Source organism: Danio aesculapii, chromosome 6 (assembly GCF_903798145.1).
Source record: "Danio aesculapii chromosome 6, fDanAes4.1, whole genome shotgun sequence".
NCBI classification, from domain to species: Eukaryota; Metazoa; Chordata; class Actinopteri; order Cypriniformes; family Danionidae; genus Danio; species Danio aesculapii.
In genome coordinates, this window is record NC_079440.1 from 46094295 (window position 1) to 46112659 (window position 18365).

Consider the following 18365-nt stretch of genomic DNA (forward strand, 5'->3'; position numbering starts at 1 on the left):
ATCTCTCATCTTCACTTCCTCATCAAAAGATGTTGCTAAAAACCACAACTTCTCGTTCTGCCTTGCTGAGTGCAAGACAAGGCTCTTTGAAAGAGGCCTGAATAATCAGCACAGGGATGACAGCGGTCTTGTACCGAGAGTACCGTATATTCTGGGAGATCAGATAAAGGTCAGTTTGGGCCACAATTGTGTCATATTTGCTGGGAGCACATGAGAGATGCGATTGATCAGATGGGCTGTATTGGTTGTGTGGCCATGGAAGGATGTTTGTATTGTGAATGGGGAAATTCCTGTGGGTGCACTCGCTGCTGCAGTGAGCAATGGCTGACATGCAAAAAAAAAAAAGCTAAACAACAACGTAAACACAACTCATATGTAAACATGTGTACGTGTGACAGTACAAAAACACAAGTAAACATAAATATAGTAAATACAGTATAGTAAATATAATATAATATAATATAATATAATATAATATAATATAATATAATATAATATAATATAATATAAGAGCAATGTCACACGAGTAGTAGTGCGATATGGCTGTATATCGGCACTGGTGGGAGGCGCATGTTGTCCCACCAGTGACGATACACAGCCATATTGCACCACTGTTTGTGTGATATTGCTTTTATACAACAGTTTGATGGCATGATTGTGTGTATAACAAAGAAAATCAAACACGAGTGTCTAAAAACCCTTATGAGGAACTACTTTCTTCTGCCATTCGTTCACATCTGCAGCTGACGTCAGAGGAGCAGAAACCGTTGCTACTTCACCAATGCGACTATAAAGCTAAAGTTAGTATTTAAAATGATTCTCCTGCATAATCTCTTAAGTGATGACAAAACAGGTGATTTTGCTTACATTTTAAGATTATAAGGCTGAACAGCATAAAATGCCATCAGTCTACAGAGATTTCCCAGTATTTCTCTGTTGCAATCGGGAGATCACAATAGTTAACCCCGGAAAAGTCAAAGCAGGGCAAACACTACCAGATTACTGTTGTGCTTGCGATAAGTAAAAATGCTAAACACATGCGGGCATTTCTTCTTTCTTTCTCTTTACTGAAGTAGTCTGCAGTAACAAAAACAGGAGACTCATTAGAAACAAAGAGATGGCCAACCAAAAAGTAGCTCGGGGTTAAACAAAGAGTGGCCAACACAAAATACATAGCGTTACATTCCTGATATGCGAGTCCCATCTCACACTCAATATAATTACTATGGAATAAATACAGCACTGCAACATATAAAAGAGAGAGATTGACTTAGAATGACACCAGTTTAGTAATGATTTGATTAGTTGTAGTTAAAAAGTACGCAGTTTTTCTCCTCTAAGGGTTTCTTAGCTGTCTCTGTCGCCATCTTGTGGATGAAAAACATCAACCGTCTTTGCTCTGCTCATATGGCTAATGGCCGCTGATGCGCTGTCTCTCTAAAATTATAAATATTTAAAATAGGCACTATGCTTATAAATAAACTGCATAGTTGCAATCTAACAACTACATTCTCACCTGAAAAGCCTCAAAAATACATTAAGTTGTCCAACAGCAGCCATATTTGTCAAACTGTAGTGAGTTTATTCATCCGCTGTCACTCAATAGCCTCTTTCACACAGTGATACCGGTAAAAATTCTACACATCCATTGCAAAATACGGGTAAATTCTGACATTATTAACCAGAAATGACCTCCTAACGGTTGCACTTGTATTTGTAAACATTTGACTACAATACAAACTCTGTGGATGGATAAGTATTGTAAACAACTTCGATGAAAACATATGGAGAAACACTTTCGCATGTCGAGATGTACATAATATGTGTGTGTGCTGGCACTCACCGGCTGTTTCACATGCACATGTGTCACGCAACTAAAGGAAGCAGAGCTTGAAGTTAAACAAACAACAGCTTATCAAAAGCATTTTATAGATATTATTTTACACAGTTGGCATTATGAAGGAACATAGAAACGTTATCTGACAAACATCTAACAGTTAAATGTGTCTGGAAAAATATTCAAAAGCATTTATTTTCATAAACAGCGCAGATGTGAATGCGTCTGAATGTTCTGACTGGCTGGAGTAGACGTCTCACGTCAGCGTGTTCTAAGTGTTATTCGCTCTTTCCTCCAATTTTCCTTCTGCTTTCACACAGCGCAGCATTCCGGCAAATTACATGCAGTAATGTTACAACTTCTCTTTCCGGAAAATTGCCAGAACAAATTTACCTGTATTTTCAAAATGGGCCTGTTCACACATACAGACCTTTCCAAAAAAATTGCAGGTAATTTATGAAAAGGTCTGTATGTGTGAAAGGGGCTTATGTGAGCCGGAATAATACACAAAAATGAAGAGGCTGTATGAGTTCTGACATTGCAGCATATCGCACAGATATCAGCCAATCAGATTCGAGAACCAGACAGAACTGTTGTATAAAATGATATATAATATAATATAATAATATATAATATAATATAATAATATATAATATAATATAATATAATATAATATAATATAATATAATACAATAGTTTTTTAACTGTGAACCAAATAAAAAACAATATGTAGTCCAAAGCATAAACCATATTATAACCATTTCAACAAACCATAATTATTAAAAAAATAAATTATAATAATAACATCAATATAATACAATTCATGTTGCAATTGATAATCTTAATAAAACAAACCAGTACTGCATAAGGAGGGGGGAAATTTTTTATAAAAAAATAATGATCGTTTTATTAAATATCTGACTGTAATAACTTGCTGTTAATTGAAATATATCAAATTGGCAACATGTAAATTATTTAGCAATGAATAACCTTGAAAAATATGTGTCTATATACACACACGACAGATATCTGTGGATTGCAAATGCTAACAATTGTTTTAAAATTGTAAAATAAAATATGCTTCACGAACACTTCCTTGCGCAACACTTTTCCTTCTCTGCTTTTTCCTGGAATCGCATCCCAACTACATCATGCGGACATCCACAGACATGTTTCTTCCCTGATCATGTCGACCACAGACCACAGAGAGATGAATTGCTCATTGGAGATGGCTCTTGTGCCATAATGGAAAGCTTTTGCATAAATGCTGACAGGGGTGGTCTGTCCCTTTAATTTTGGTGAATTATATGCATAAACCATTTAAAGAGTGGACCTAAATTCTTTAGTACGAGGATAAAAGGCGTTTGAGGTGGCTTTATTTGAATGGAAAGCCTCTATTCTATCTAGAGAAGTCCCATTTAGGGACACGTCTCTTTTATATAAGGTAATAGCACTGGGGATTTGACTTCCTAATGGAGATGTTTAAATGAAGCTTATGGTCTACTTCCCCCCAAATCTGACTAGTTCGAGAAGATAAATTCCCCTGTCAAGGTCGAGATGATCAAACAGATTACAATTATTTTATCCCTCGTCTTTATTAATGAGCACTGTCTTTCACAGTTATGTCGACTAATCAGGATAGATGATATGTCAACCTCCAGGTTTGTTGTTTTTCACGTATTTAAGCAGTCGTAGGGGTTCATAATTTGAGAGATAATAAAACCATACAGCTTGTCAGTAGAGAAACTAGTCTTAAAAAGGTCACGTTGTATGTGTGAATAAAACGAGCAAAGAGAGTGATATGTTGCATAAAAAAATAGCATTTATCACACAGCTGAATCCTTGTTCCCAAAGAAAACAATAAACAAAGGAGTTTGTTTTAATGATCAAAACTAATGAAGATGACCTTTTTAAGCTTTGATGTTTACACAGCAATATGAGTTCTGTTCTGAGCTGCTCTTAAAGGGACAGCACACTTTAATCACTCCTAAAGTCCTCACAAAATAATTTTTTTAAACACTTATTTAGGAATGTCCCGATCAGGTTTTTTGCCCTCAAGTCCAAGTCAGAGTCTGATTTCTACCAATACCAAAACCCAATACGATACATTTACAATACATAAAAAAAGAATAAAGAAGAGCGCAGAAACAGATTCAGGATGTTCCTTATGTTACATTTAATTCACCTTATTTTAACATTCAACAACTCTGTTAACTAACAGAGCACTTCTGTGAGGTAGCTTGAACAATAAAGTAATAAATATCATAAATTCTTCACTTTTGGACTTTAGTGCAAAACAGTAAATATAAAAAATTCTAATATAAAAAACAAACAGCCCCTCAACTTAAAATACCTGGCAGGTAGTCCCAAGTTTACATATTTAACAGTTTGCTATGGCAATGTTGTCGTCATCAACTTTATAATACCTCCAGACCACAGACATACTCACGCTCCGTGTGCTACTTTGTCAGCATTTAACGAATAGCATCTCTGCAACAAAGTGATGTCATGAAAGAGGTCTAACTCTGTGCAACCACATAACTATAGACATGTTAAAAAATAATGAGAGTATATATATATATATATATATATATATATATATATATATATATATATATATATATATATATATATATATATATATATATATATATATATATATATATATATATATATATATATATATATATATATATATATATATATATATATATATATATATATTCATATATTCGAGTCCGATCTGTTAAACGTGTGATCGGGCCTGGTTTCCGATCACGTGTTCGGATCTAGACATCCCTACTTTTATTATTGATAAGTGTTAAGGTTACGTGTACTCAAAAATATTGATATATCAACTAATATCGATACTGAAATATTTAAAAGGATACAATCTTGCTTTTTCAAAACCTTCTTTCTATATCTATCATACTTTGGAATAATGATAAAATAATAATACACCTTTGATATAGTGATATTGCTGTTATGCATGTCCCTTTTTGCTAAATCTCTGAAGTTAATATAGGTAACCTTCCTCACTAATAATATTAAGATGATTTAATACTTTGTTTCAATTTTAAAATAAGATAAGATTGCAGCCTTTTTATTTTTTTACAAGTAATTCATCACCTTTTGGACTTAAGGACTGCTGACATGCCTGATGTAAAATGAAATTTTACTTGGAAATGCAAAAACATTGCATGGGTTAGTTAATTTATTTATTCTTTTTACTTCATTTGTGTACTCTTAATATTGCGGAATTTATTCCTTGTAGTATCTAAAATGGTATTAATTATCAATATTTTTCAATGTGTTGTCTTGCAGTTGGAAATTCCAGTATCATGACAACACTAGCACTGTATGCATTATCAATTTTGTTCCAACACAATAAAATAAAACATTTAGATGATTATAATTAATAAAGAGGATGGACAATTTTATAGATGAACTATCCATTTAAGCTTGCAAATGAAATCAGCCACTTATTCATACAATTACTATTACTATATGGTGAATGGGGCAGTTCATTCCCTTGATAAATAAGGGACTGAGCTGAAAGAAAAAGGGATGGATGGATGGATGGATGGGTTGGATAGATAGGTTGGATGGATAGGTTGGATGGATAGGTTGGATGGACGGATGGGGTGCATAGCACAAAATGCACTGTACAGGCAATAAACTATTCAGTGTAAAAATGCTTTCTGCTGGGGTTAATGAAGGAATATTATGAAGCAATAGTGTCTCTTTCTATTTAGTCTTAGTGTTCAAATAGACATAACACACTTTTTCATGCTTTAATGCTTTTAGCGCACTAAAGGAAGTTGAAAGTGTAAAAAACATAATAGATTTACCATTTAAGCTTGTGAAAACAGCAGATCTCTATCTTCCCAAACAGCTTCTATCTTCCTGAGAAATGCAGTAAATATAGTTGCTCCCCAACACAGCTGGTATCTAACAAGCAGCTTGAAAAAAAGCAAATCTTGGTTCCTTCACTCATCACAGTCGCAATAAAACGATGAAGTAATGTGGTAACAGTGTCAAGTGCACATCCCTGACTTGGCCAAGCGCTCTGGCATTTAGCTTCTCTCTATCTCCTCTCCCTTCTTTCTTCTCTCTCCATTTCCTTGCATTCGTCAGAGTCGTAACCCCTGTTGTCTCAGCCGAGTGAATCAGAGTGAGCCCCTGGCACAGAATGAAGGCAAAGTCAACAGGAATTAAGTTTCAGTGCAACTGTTTACTCAACTGTGGCCTGCAGTTATTGAAATCTTATCCACGGTTTTGTGTGACGACTGCGGTAATGAATTCAGTATGCCTGTGATTTTCGAACTGACAACATCACGCTAAGTCCGAGAAGCGCACAACAGACTGAAGCAATTCAGAGGACAGGAGAAAGCGAAAGCCAGAGCCAATCGCAGATGCTTCGTGTTATTGATTGATGGTGATATACTCTAGTTACAGATTGATCTCAAGCAAAAATCAAGATGTCAAATGGGTTTTATCCCTATACGCTATCATTCTAATTCACAACCAACATCTCACCAAATTAGACACAATGCAAAATCAATATCCCTTGTACGAAATGAAAGAAAAACAAATCAGTTTTGGTTCATTCTTCTTTTTTTAGATCAGATCTGTCCTGTTTGTTGTTAAAACCCATGTATTGTGCTTTTCAGTTCCAAGACAGCCATGATACTCCAGTAGACAGCTTCTTCAGAAGCTCCCCATCCCCACCAAACAACCCTTGACAACATCTCCCATCATGCCGTGGGGCACAGATAACACACGACTGGCTGATCTTTTCAGTGCTGGCCCACTCCACACGCTGTCATGTAGCAAACACAACACTCAGACAGACAGAAAGAGCTCGTCTGTTTATTCCCAGATGTTTTTGGCCACTCTTGGTATATAATAAAAGCGGCGGCAACACTCTACGCTTCGATGCTTTGAAGCGAAGCTCTCTGAAATCTCCACCCGAGTGTTAGGGGTGTTTACAATGCGACAGGTGAAATCTGTGGCGTCCGAATGCACTGCCTGTCCGTACATTCCATTGCACCTATGCATTTGTCCATTGCAACATGCGTGATAAATATTTCACCTGAATGCAGATGCAGAGTTGCCGAGATAAACACATTGGCAACCAAAAACACAATCACAGAAAGAGCACTTAGTGCGTTTAAAAATTCAAACCTCTCTCAATATACATAAATAATCATAATAATGTGTTTATGTACTCTGGTCGGAGGGGGTGTGACCATTAAATATTTACAAGCACTTAAAGAGGGAGAGAAGGATGCTGTTGACATGGGTTAATAACAGACAGGTGCAAAAATGAAAGAACGCAAGAGAGGTAGGAATGTAGGTAGGAATGAAGAAACTAATAAAGGACAGAGAACAAGTGAATTAAAGAAGAAAAATAAATGGAGGATCAGAAGGAAAATGTCATAAACTATCAAATTGTGAAAAGAGGAAAAAGAAAGAAAGAAAGAAAGAAAGAAAAAAGAAAGAAAGAAGAAAAAGAAAGAAGAGAAAGAAGAAAGAAAGAAAGAAAGAAATAAAGAAAAAAGAAAGAGAAAAGAAAGAAAGAAAGAAAGAAAGAAAGAAAGAAAGAAAGAAAGAAAGAAAGAAAGAAAGAAAGAAGAAAAAGAAGAAGAAAAAGAAAGAAAGAAAGAAAGAAAGAAAGAAAAAAGAAAGAAGAAGAAAGAAAGAAAGAAAGAAGAAAGAAAGAAGAAAAAGAAAGAAAGAGAAAGAAAGAAAGAGAAAGAAAGAAAGAAAGAGAAAGAAAGAAGAAAGAAAGAAAGAAAGAAAGAAAGAAGAAAAAGAAAGAAGAAGAAAGAAAGAAAGAAAGAAAGAAAGAAGAAAGAAAGAAGAAAAAGAAAGAAAGAGAAAGAAGAAAGAAAGAAAGAAAGAAAGAAAGAAAGAAAGAAAGAAAGAAATAGAAAAAAGGATTAAACAAACAAAAAGAAAAAAATGCAATAATGCAATAAAACAACATGTGTCCAATAGATAAATAGACGTCACCATATTTCGAAAAATCATGCACCCATTGGCTAAATTCTCCATCAGTCAAACTAGAAAGCAAGTTACTGGCTAAAAGCAGCTCACTGATAGGCATATGCAGAACGTTAAAACACTTGACTGCTTTGTTTAGATTTTAGTAATTATTATAACTTTGAATTTTTATTCAGTTCGTGGTCTCATTTGATCTGTAACACTGTAAACCATGACATCGCCTTGCTTTTTACTACCAAGATGCCATTTTCGCGCATAAGTAACATAGTAAACAATGTAAACAACAGGTCTACAGATGAAACAGTGAGATAAACAAATGAATAACCATTCAAAACTGAACACTATTGTGTCAGTGGACTAAATGTGTTCGATAGGATATTGTTCTGTGGACTCGTACCTTTCAAAATGAACCCTGACGTACAGCAATGAATGCGTGTGTGTCTTGTTATTGCGATGATATGTACTTCATATCTAATAATCTTTATCTGCACAAAATTAGCAAATACATTGCTTATAAGCTTCCCATTGAAAAACAACTAGCTGCGATGGCTGCTTGAGGGTTGTAGCTTTAGACTGATGTATAGATTGTCAATATTACTCGTGTTCCTCTTGATCTAATCTATTCGTAAACACTGACATGTGCAAAAACAGCACCCAAGTGCACCCAAGTCCTGATGCTGGCTAAGGGGTAAAAGGAAATAAATGAATAAAAAAATGGAAGAGAAAGAAACAATTGACACATTAACATTACACGCATGGTGATGAACATAAGGTAAGAAATAAAATAGCAAAACAGGGATTAAAGGAAAACAAAAAGAATAGCAATTAAGACTGAATCGAAGGAAACAATCACTACAAGAAGCAGAAAGTCAAACCTGGTGCTGCTGGAAGTTGATGATGTCAGATGCTGTGATGTCAGAGGAAGGAGTAGTGCTCTTGGACCGAACTTCTCGGTGTCCCTCCACACTGGGCGGAGCGCCGTTCTGATGGGCCGTTCCGTTTGCCGCCTCTGTCCCCGACTCTTGCATCATGACTTAAAAACCTGCAGCACAGACACACAAACAAGCAAACAAACAATCTTAAACCCATTCTGCACACAAACAGTATATTTCATGCTTCCCTTCTTTCTCTGTTGGTGCCGTCAACTCATTTGCCTTTTAAGCATGACTGAAGTTTAATAATAATAGAAGCAACATATGACAAAGCTTGAACACTTTCATATAGCATCTTTCATCACATCACAAGCTGCAAAGGTGCAATCTTAAAGGGAACATCTACCAAGACAGAAAATGTGAATAAGGACAACCCAACATGCAGCAACACCCAACCCAACCTCAACATTGATAAGCTTTAGCAAGTATTGAGATTTTACTCCCCAGGTGGCATTGCAAGTGGATCTTATTATACATTAACGCACATTAATCCATACCTGCCAACATTTATCTCTAAAAATCTGGGAGACCGGAGGTGAGGGGGGGTTTTCGGGGGTGAGGTCTCTGAATAACACTGTTGAGAACCGGGATAGGAAAGTAACTGTACTGTGGTGTTAGTAACTGTATTATGCACCCGGCTTTGGGCAGCCGCTGCAATCGGATACCGTACACAAGTTGGCGACCAGGGGGTGTTACAAACTGTACCAAAAAAAAAGGGGGTGGGGGGGGTGGTGGGGGTGAAATTACAGGAGTTTTCTGGGAGAAATAACAAAATGGGATGGTTGCAGGAGATTGGTCTGAAATATGGGAGATTCCCGGGAATCACAGGAGTGTTGTCAGGTATGCAATAATCTGCATATCTCTACCCCTCTGTCCATTATTTTTATTACTTACAATAGCAACTATTGAAATGTGCAATGTCTGTGCCAGAATCAAACTTTACAATGTTCAGTTGTAGGATGTATCAACAAACCTAGCTGAGGTTATTGTGGCTGAATTGCATTTTGAAGAAAATATGCAGAAGTATGTTAGTAAAGTGTTATATTTTCACTCCAAATCTTGACCTGAAACTTAGCAGACACACTATAGGTACACCAATTACGAATTTGTTTTATCTTCTATATTTTATTTGACAAACTATCCCCATAAAAAGAACCACGATTTTCTATTTCCCTTGCATCTTTCCGCTGAGCCTGAAAGTCTAAAGCAAAAGCAAAAAGCGAATGAGATGAGAACCCAACCTCGGTCACGTCTCAGCAGAGAGGCCCAAGAAAACACACTCGCTCACAAACAAAACTTGTTCAAGTGAAATGGATATATTTACTTGCATTGCTCCCAGAAGAACCACAAGCCGATGGTTTTTTAATGGGAAACAGGGCAGGGGAGTTGTTCGGATTACAAATCTCCAGAATCAAAACTTCTCAGCAAACGTTCGCATCCTGGGTGTTGAGTTAATGCCACGGTCCTAGATCCCGCACGCAAATAAACAAAGCTGAAAATATTCCGATGTACTTCCAAAGTACTTTCCAATAATACATTAAACTTTAATGACGCCTGTTCTGACACACAAAAAGGCTTTTTGTTCTTCCAAATGCTTCCAGGCTAACAGTCCAGCCACGCAATCCCAAAAGTCTACTTCTCTCCTTCAACATACCAATCCATGTCGTTCAGAGACAGACACTTAAGATTGATATCTTTTGCATTCATTGAGGCCCTTGTTGGCGAGGAGTGCCTTGTAGCCCTGTTTCAGACCATCTTAATGAAGCTGACCAAGTCAGGCAGAAGTAAATTAACTTGGCTTATTAATTATTGATATGAGGCAGAATGAATGCCCTTAAAGCAGTGGGTGCTAATCACACAGGCAGGTGAAAATTGAAAAGAATTCAGATTTATAATGCTGGCCCTCTCAGACAGTAATAAGGCGGATGATAATTGCTCAGCCAGGTTTGTAGGGAGAGGTGGCTACACGAACACATTGGGCACTGACCCATCCCTTCTGGACCAATGAAAAGCTACGTATCTTCCTTTGTCTGTTTTGAAAAGTTGATGTACTGTAAACAAGAGTAGGACAAATTGTACCTCAATAACACTGGAAACCTTTTCTCAGAGTTCCAAAAAGATTCCATCAATGACTATTTTTTAGGCCCTCTGTGATTTTTGGGTCACTACCCCATTGTCATTTTTAATGATCTTTAATAAAAAATGTTTATAGTAATTTAGCTTACCAAGAAACACAATCAAATACAGTTAAACCGAATAATAATTTGAATGTGTCTGCCCCGTAGGTGACTCAGTAAACTTGCCACAGCTCATGGTTTCGAATGGTTTACATCCAGCTTCAAAATTTGCAACCATAAGCACCCAAGTCAGCATTAAATCAAAATTTACTCTTCTTTTTGTATACGTATATAGTATTGTTTGTAATAAACTGTGCACTTCTTGTAAAAAATCATTTACCCTAAACGTCTAAAATCAAATACCATTACCTTCCCTCCCCCTCAAAACGGCTTTTCTTCACTTCTGGTCACATGGAAGGCTATGAGGGCCTGTAGGGCAGTATAATTAGTAACTGTCATTCAACAATAATGCCAATTTTGTGATGGCTGTCAGGTAGAATAAATGCTAGTTATATTTAAGACAGTAACATTCTAGATTTGTAATTATAGATTTGTAGTAACTATCTATATAGGATAAATAGGCTGTGTATAGGCAATCTATATAGGCTAAATAATGCAATGTTTGATGCTACCTCTCTTTGAAAGCTGCAATTGCATGTACTTGTATAATGATCATCTTCACGAGGGCTATGCATTGGCATAGTTCCTCAACACTGGTGAAGCTAATATTTTGAACATGAATGGTGCTGAACATGAAAACTAACACTGTCTCTGTTCATCTGCTCTAGTATAAACAAATAAATATAAAATACAACACAATCTATACTTTCAGCCTTTAAGTTTTGAATGTTATTAAATGCAATGCGATAAATAAAAAGACAGGTAATAAAATGAGGGGTAATAATATGGAAAATATAACCAGTTAGAAAGTCTAATGCAACCTCTGATACCCATGTATTTTGTCATCTATGTGGGATGATTCTCAAAAAACTGGACTTTCAGTATTCGTTTAATAAATCTAAGTGTCATTCATTCATTTTCCTTCGGCTTAATCCCTTTATTCATCAGGGGTCACCACAGCGGAATGAACCGCCAACTTATTTAGCATGTTTTACATAGCGGATGCCCTTCCAGATGCAACCCAGTAATTGAAAACATCCATACACACAGCATACACTACAGCCAATTTAGTTTATTTTCATATTCACCTATAGCGCAAGTCTTTGGACTGTGGGGGAAACTGGAGGTCCAGGAGAAAACCCACGAAAACACGGGGAAAGCATGCAAACTTCACACAGAAAACTGACCCAGTCAATACCCGAACCAGCAACCTTCTTGCTGTGAGGCGACAGTGCTAACTACTGAGCCATAGTGTCTCCCTCAATCTAAGTGTCTAAAACAAAAATACTAAAAGGGCACAATATACACAGTATCATACACCGAATCCATACAATCAAACAGATGAACAACAAAGCACACATATCAAAAAACTCAAACACTCATACACAATTAATTGTAATACAAAATTATAAAATTTTGATTCAAACCACATCAATAACTTAGCAAAAAATAAAATCTTCTGAATGTTTCTAAACCACATTCATTTTAATTGTATTTTTATTTAAAATTTTTCATAATTTTTTAAACACACCTATTTGCAAAATTTCCATGACAGTGTGAACAATGTCCCTTAAACCATTTATAATAATAGTTTTATCTAAAGAAAAAAAAGCCCTACACCATGCAAATACTGTACATGTACAACTAAACTACAGCATGCTCAAAACCATCTTTCAATTAAGTACCCGGTCCTCCCACAAACAAGCTGCGGCTTGTTTAGCATGCTTCTCTCTCTTTTTGTCTCTTTTACGTTTTACTGTCTCATTTGTTCGCTCTCTTTTTTTCATTGTGTTCCATAAAAGCGGGTGATAATGGCTATTATGCATGCACTGTCATTCCGTACTAAATTTTCATAATTATAAAGGAAGGGCGTAAATTTGCCAATGCGTGGCATCTCTAAAAGTAATCATGAGAATGCGCCGGGGGGCTATTTTAATGTATGCAAAACTAGTGACCCACAATAAAGACGTGAAGCTGCAACGAATGCAAAGTAATGCAGGCGCTCGCGTACCCACGTCTGAAGAGGGCCAGCTGAAATTAACACCCAATTAATTTCGGAATTGACAAACAAATGAAACCCATAAATCTACTTTCTCATTAAATTTCACCATGGAATAATTCAAAAGCTGCAATATCACAACCTAAAAAAGGGGGATGAAAGAAAATGCCTGTTATCCATCACAAATATCAAATAGATGGGGGGAAATAACCTGGTGGTAGGGCATTAATAATGTCAATGGCTTTATGAATTAAGCTATTGTTTTACTGTCTTATCAGTATGATTCCAGCCTGGATTTGTCTTGACATTTTTTCATTGCGATCAGTGGTGTAAAGTAACAAATGACAAATACTCAAACTACTATAATTGAGTAGTTTTTCTTCAGAAATTGTAATTTACTCAGTAGTTTTAAAAATGTGTACTTTTACTTTCCCTTGAGCACACTTTTAATGCAGTATCAGTACTTTTACTCCACTACTTTCCTTCAACCTGCAGTCACTTCTTTATTATTTCTTGTCTATCGATTAGAAAAATCAGTCCTGTGATTCCTGTCCAATTAAATCGTCTCATAATGAACTACCTCAAGACATGGGCAATTTGTAATTGCAGCAAACTGTTCGGAAGCATTAAAAGTGTCCAAGAAGATGTTTAAAATCTTTACATGCATTGACCCAATGACTTAGATGCATGTCACTGATGAGAAGATGATGGATGTTCACTGTATGATGACCGAAATGACCCTACACACCCAGCAGGCACAAGACCTCAACATGACGTCAGATAGACAATGTACCCCAATGTCATGGGATGTTGAATTTTGTTTGGAAATGAAAATTGTCCAATGTCCAATGGCCAACCTAAAATCAACCAATTATCAACGTCTAATGAAGTTACAGCTTAACGTTGTGTGGACATTACCACTATGATGTCTATCAGATGTTGGATTTTGCTTGCCAGACCTGACGAATAAATGTCAGTATTTGACGTCAATCTGACGTTGGTTTGAGACATTGGTTCGATGTTGGATTTTGGTCACTTTCTAACACAACCTTTAATCGACCAAATATCAACCAAATATCGTTATTGAGCATCAAAATAAGATTGTCCTTAGACACTGGCTAGACGTTGAATTTTGGTCACCTGACATCACAACCTAAATCTAAGCTAATATTAACGCCTTATGATGCTGTGTGCCTGCTGGGCAATAACTAAATGCACTACAGAATGTTACGTTTACACACAACCACAAATTACATGTAAATGCATCAGCTTTTCACAGCGTAATACTCACTACTCATTACTCTTGAGTACTTTTGAAAGGTTTTACTCATACTTTGAGTAATATTTACAACAGATATTTTTACTCTACTTGCACTACATTTTTAGGCAAGTAATGGTACTTTTACTTGAGTATGATTTTTCAGTACTCTTTCCACCACTGATTGTGATGCATATGTACAGAAAAAGGATTTTAGATGTAGAAAATAAACATGAATAACTGAAAAAAAGAGGCAAGAACTCAGGAGAAACAGATTTGTTTGTATGCAGTGTTTATCGCAGCTTTAAATAAAAAGAAAACAAAGACTTAAGGCAAAACTTCAAAATAATGGAAATTCCCTGAGATTAAGCTTCCGCCACCAGGCACCGACCAGACAAACCTCCATCATCAGATGTCTGCACCTTTTCCCCTTGCTTGCAAAACACAACAAGTGTTTGCAACAAACAACGGATAATACAGAATTTGTGTATGTTGACGTTTTGTTGCCTTCATCTGATAATCGCACGCACAAAAATCACATGCACACCCCACCTGGCCTAGATAAAAAGGCAGAAAATCAAGAGCTTTCTCCCTTATTTATTATTTGCCAGGATTTGACTGGGCGCGTGTTTATGGCGAAAGTGTGTTTGTGTGTTTGGTGCAGCAGGCCGGAAAGCAGACTCTCATCAGTGTTAAAAAAGATGCTGTCATTTCTCGTAAGTTCTAAAAGCCCACCTGCTCTCACAATTCTGCTTTCTCACACCACCCCTGTTTACACAAGCGCTCAACAAAAGCACAACATTCTTACGCTCCAGATAAGTAGTCACAATAAAGACGACAAAAGCCCATGATCGCACCGTTGTTTAGGCTCAACTGTGTTGCTTGTCTAGACAACACAATGATCTGTACGACTGAAAAGGTGTGAGAGCATCTTCAGTTTTTTTCTTTCTTTTCTGCTTTCGCCCCCAAGGATTTCTGATGAGTAACGCAGACAGCTGTATTTTGGCTAGATGACTGGTATGAGCGAAGTTATGAGTTTATAATGTGGTTTGGTATGAGATTTTCTCGGTTATCATTAAACTCCAAAATATTTAAAATCCAGCAAAGGAAAACATTTAAATGATTACATTTATTCACATTATATGAATTTAGAGTAAAGATCATGTTCCAGGATAATTTGTTAAATTATCTAGTGTAAATGTATAAAAACTAAAAAAATTACAACTTTTGAGACAATTTTCTCAGTATTTCGGATTTTTGAACACTCAGATTACAGATATTCAAGTTGAATCAATATATTGTCCTATCCTGACAAACCATACATCAAATAAAGCTTATATATTCAGGTCATGTAAAAATAAAAATTGAAAAAAGGACATTTATAATTATAATAATTATTTTCTAATAATTATATTATATTATATTATATTATATTATATTATATTATATACGGACACTTTTTTGTCATGGAATGATTATCGATCACCTATTACCTATCATTAGAAAACATAAACATGCAATATTATCCTGTTAGCATACTATAAATAAGAACTACATACATAAGAAAATTTAAATAATTACAAATAAATATTAATGCAAATAGTAATGCAAGGTCACTCCAAATGACTTGAGTTAACTGTGAATGCTTAGCAAATGTACCACACATCTAAGCTAGATGTCAAGAATTGTATTTATGGTATTATCAAATACTTAAGATTGGGCAACATAACCATCAAATATTATCCTGTTAGAGTAAATAAGTAAGAAAGTAAAGTAAAATTAAATTAAATACAATTTAATAAAATAAAATTAAACCAAAATCTATTGTGAATTTAGAAATCACAAGCCTTAAAATGCAGATATTAAAATAAAATAAATAATTGATTTAATTAATAATGAATAATTAATTCATTTTTTTTATCTATCAAATCAATTAGTCAATTAATGATAAAATCAACAATTAATAATCTATAATCCATTTGGGTCCCCAAAATGTATTGCAAATTCACTCCAAATGACTCTGATTAAGTGTGAATGCTTAGCAAACGTTACAGGTCTAAGCTAGATATCAGAATTATATTTATGATATGATCAATTACTTATGATTGGACAACATAACCATGCAATTTTAATCTGTTAGGGAAAAAAGTATGAGCCTAAATAATTTAATAAAATTCTAAAAGACCAAAAGACCATATTGTGAATTTAGGCATCACAAGCTTTACAATGCAGATATTTCAAAATAACTGATTTTGATATTTTTTTTTTTACATTTTATCAATTTAACTAGTCAATCAGTTAACAAATCAACAATCACTTAATCTATATAGGGTCGCCAAAATGTAATGCAAATTACTCCAAATGACTCTGATTAAGTTTTAATGCTTAATAAATGTCAGTATATTACATATCTAGGATATCAATAATTATATTTATGGTATGATCAATTACTTATGATTGGACAGCATAACCATCAAATATTATCCTGTTAGAGTAAATAAATAATTGCTTGAATCATGAGCCTTACAATGCAGATATTTAAATAAAATAAATAGTCTGTTGATTGTATTAATAATTATTAAAAATCAATTTGTTAGTCAGACAATTAATAAATCAACAATCACTTAATCTATATAGGGTCCCTAAAATGTAATGCAAATTACTCCAAATCACTCTGATTAAGTGTGAATGCTTAGCAAACGTCAGCAAATCACGCATCTAACCTACATATCAAACATTGTGTTACCTTCGGTTTGCGTCTTCCGTCTCAAGGCGCAACTTTGCATCACTCACACGTGAGCGCACAATCACAGCTCGCAACTCGCCCTCGTGGAAAAGAATCGCTCGTCGCCTTTCTCAAAGAGGAAATGACAGCAGCGATGACATTCTGCCAAAAGGAGATCTCACCGCGACACCAAACAGCCCCTCTAATCTGGACGGGCCTCTCCGGGGCCAGAAACGCATCTCGACAAAACCCCCCAGCACGCTTGGACAGACGTGGTTTTGTCTATTCTTTTGTGCTTTCTCCAGTTTGCTTTCCAGACCTTGTAAGGCTAATGCTCGTCCGGCAGCTCCTACAAACAAAGCTGGCTATTTGTTTAATAACTGATTGCAGCCATGGCTACGGTAAACAACAGGGCCTTTTCTTTCTGTTTATGAACAAACACATCGTCTCGCAAAGCGCAATTTAACATTAACCAGGTGGAATGATCAACAGATCGCATAGGTTACACAGAGGGCGAGCCGAAATGTAAACATTCTTTGGAGAGCGATGGGACGAAAGAAAAAAAAAGAATGGATGCATGCATGGACAGCAAGGTCAATGCAAATGCAAGCCCCGTCTTGAATAAACAGCCGGAGGAGAAACTCAAGACAAACAAACAGTCGTTCTCCTGACATTTAAAGAAGCATTAGGACGGGTGGGTTACAGCTGCTAAACGGCCAAAGCGAATGCAAACTAGATGTCAGTCAACAAGGAGGGACTCATGAAACTCACGTTCTTTCTAAATGTCCGGCTCGGTCTGAGAAACAAACAGACATCATCATCATCATCTGTATCACCTCCATGAAAACAGAGGCTAGGACTTGTAAAACCAGTTAAACATTACCACAGTCAATTACTCAGTAACTAGTCCTTGGAAAAATCTCAATTACGGCTGTGGGTTCTTGGCTATTTACAATGACAAAGCGTCAAGTTTGATTGTACTGTAAACATCCAAAATGGTATTGACGAAGGCTGTAAAAAAAGAAGTATTTGATAGGCGGTGTGTACACAAACAGCTAACTCTTAAAAGGGATAGTTCACCCAGAAATGAAAATAACCTCTCCCTCGTGTCATTTTAAATCTTAAAGTTTTTCTTCTGTTAAACACAAAAAAGAAGATATTTTGAAGAATGCTGGTTGGTGGGAGCCATAGACGTCAATAGGTGGGATTACATTTAGTATGGAAATCAATGGGTATTTTTGAAAATATCTTATTTTGTGTTCAATAAAAGAAAGAATCTCAAATATGTTGTGAATAAATGATAACAGAATTTTCATTTTTGTGTGAACAATCCCTTTAAAAGAAGAGTTCAGCTGAAATGTACTCCTT

The 18365-nt window shown here is 35.7% G+C and overlaps 1 protein-coding gene across 7 annotated transcripts in view; it reads right to left on the minus strand.

Moving 5' to 3' along the window:
- The window catches only part of foxp1b (forkhead box P1b), a 287035-nt gene that overhangs the window by 155177 nt on the left and 113493 nt on the right, over positions 1-18365 (minus strand). For 6 of the 7 annotated variants that reach the window (XM_056460382.1, XM_056460381.1, XM_056460375.1 and 3 more), the window contains one exon: positions 8722-8888. In XM_056460382.1, coding sequence (XP_056316357.1) covers positions 8722-8877 — 156 coding nt within the window. In that variant the 5' untranslated portion in view covers positions 8878-8888. Of the gene's footprint in view, positions 1-8721; positions 8889-17018; positions 17038-18365 lie in introns of those variants that run through there. The other variant, XM_056460379.1, reaches the window with a different exon arrangement.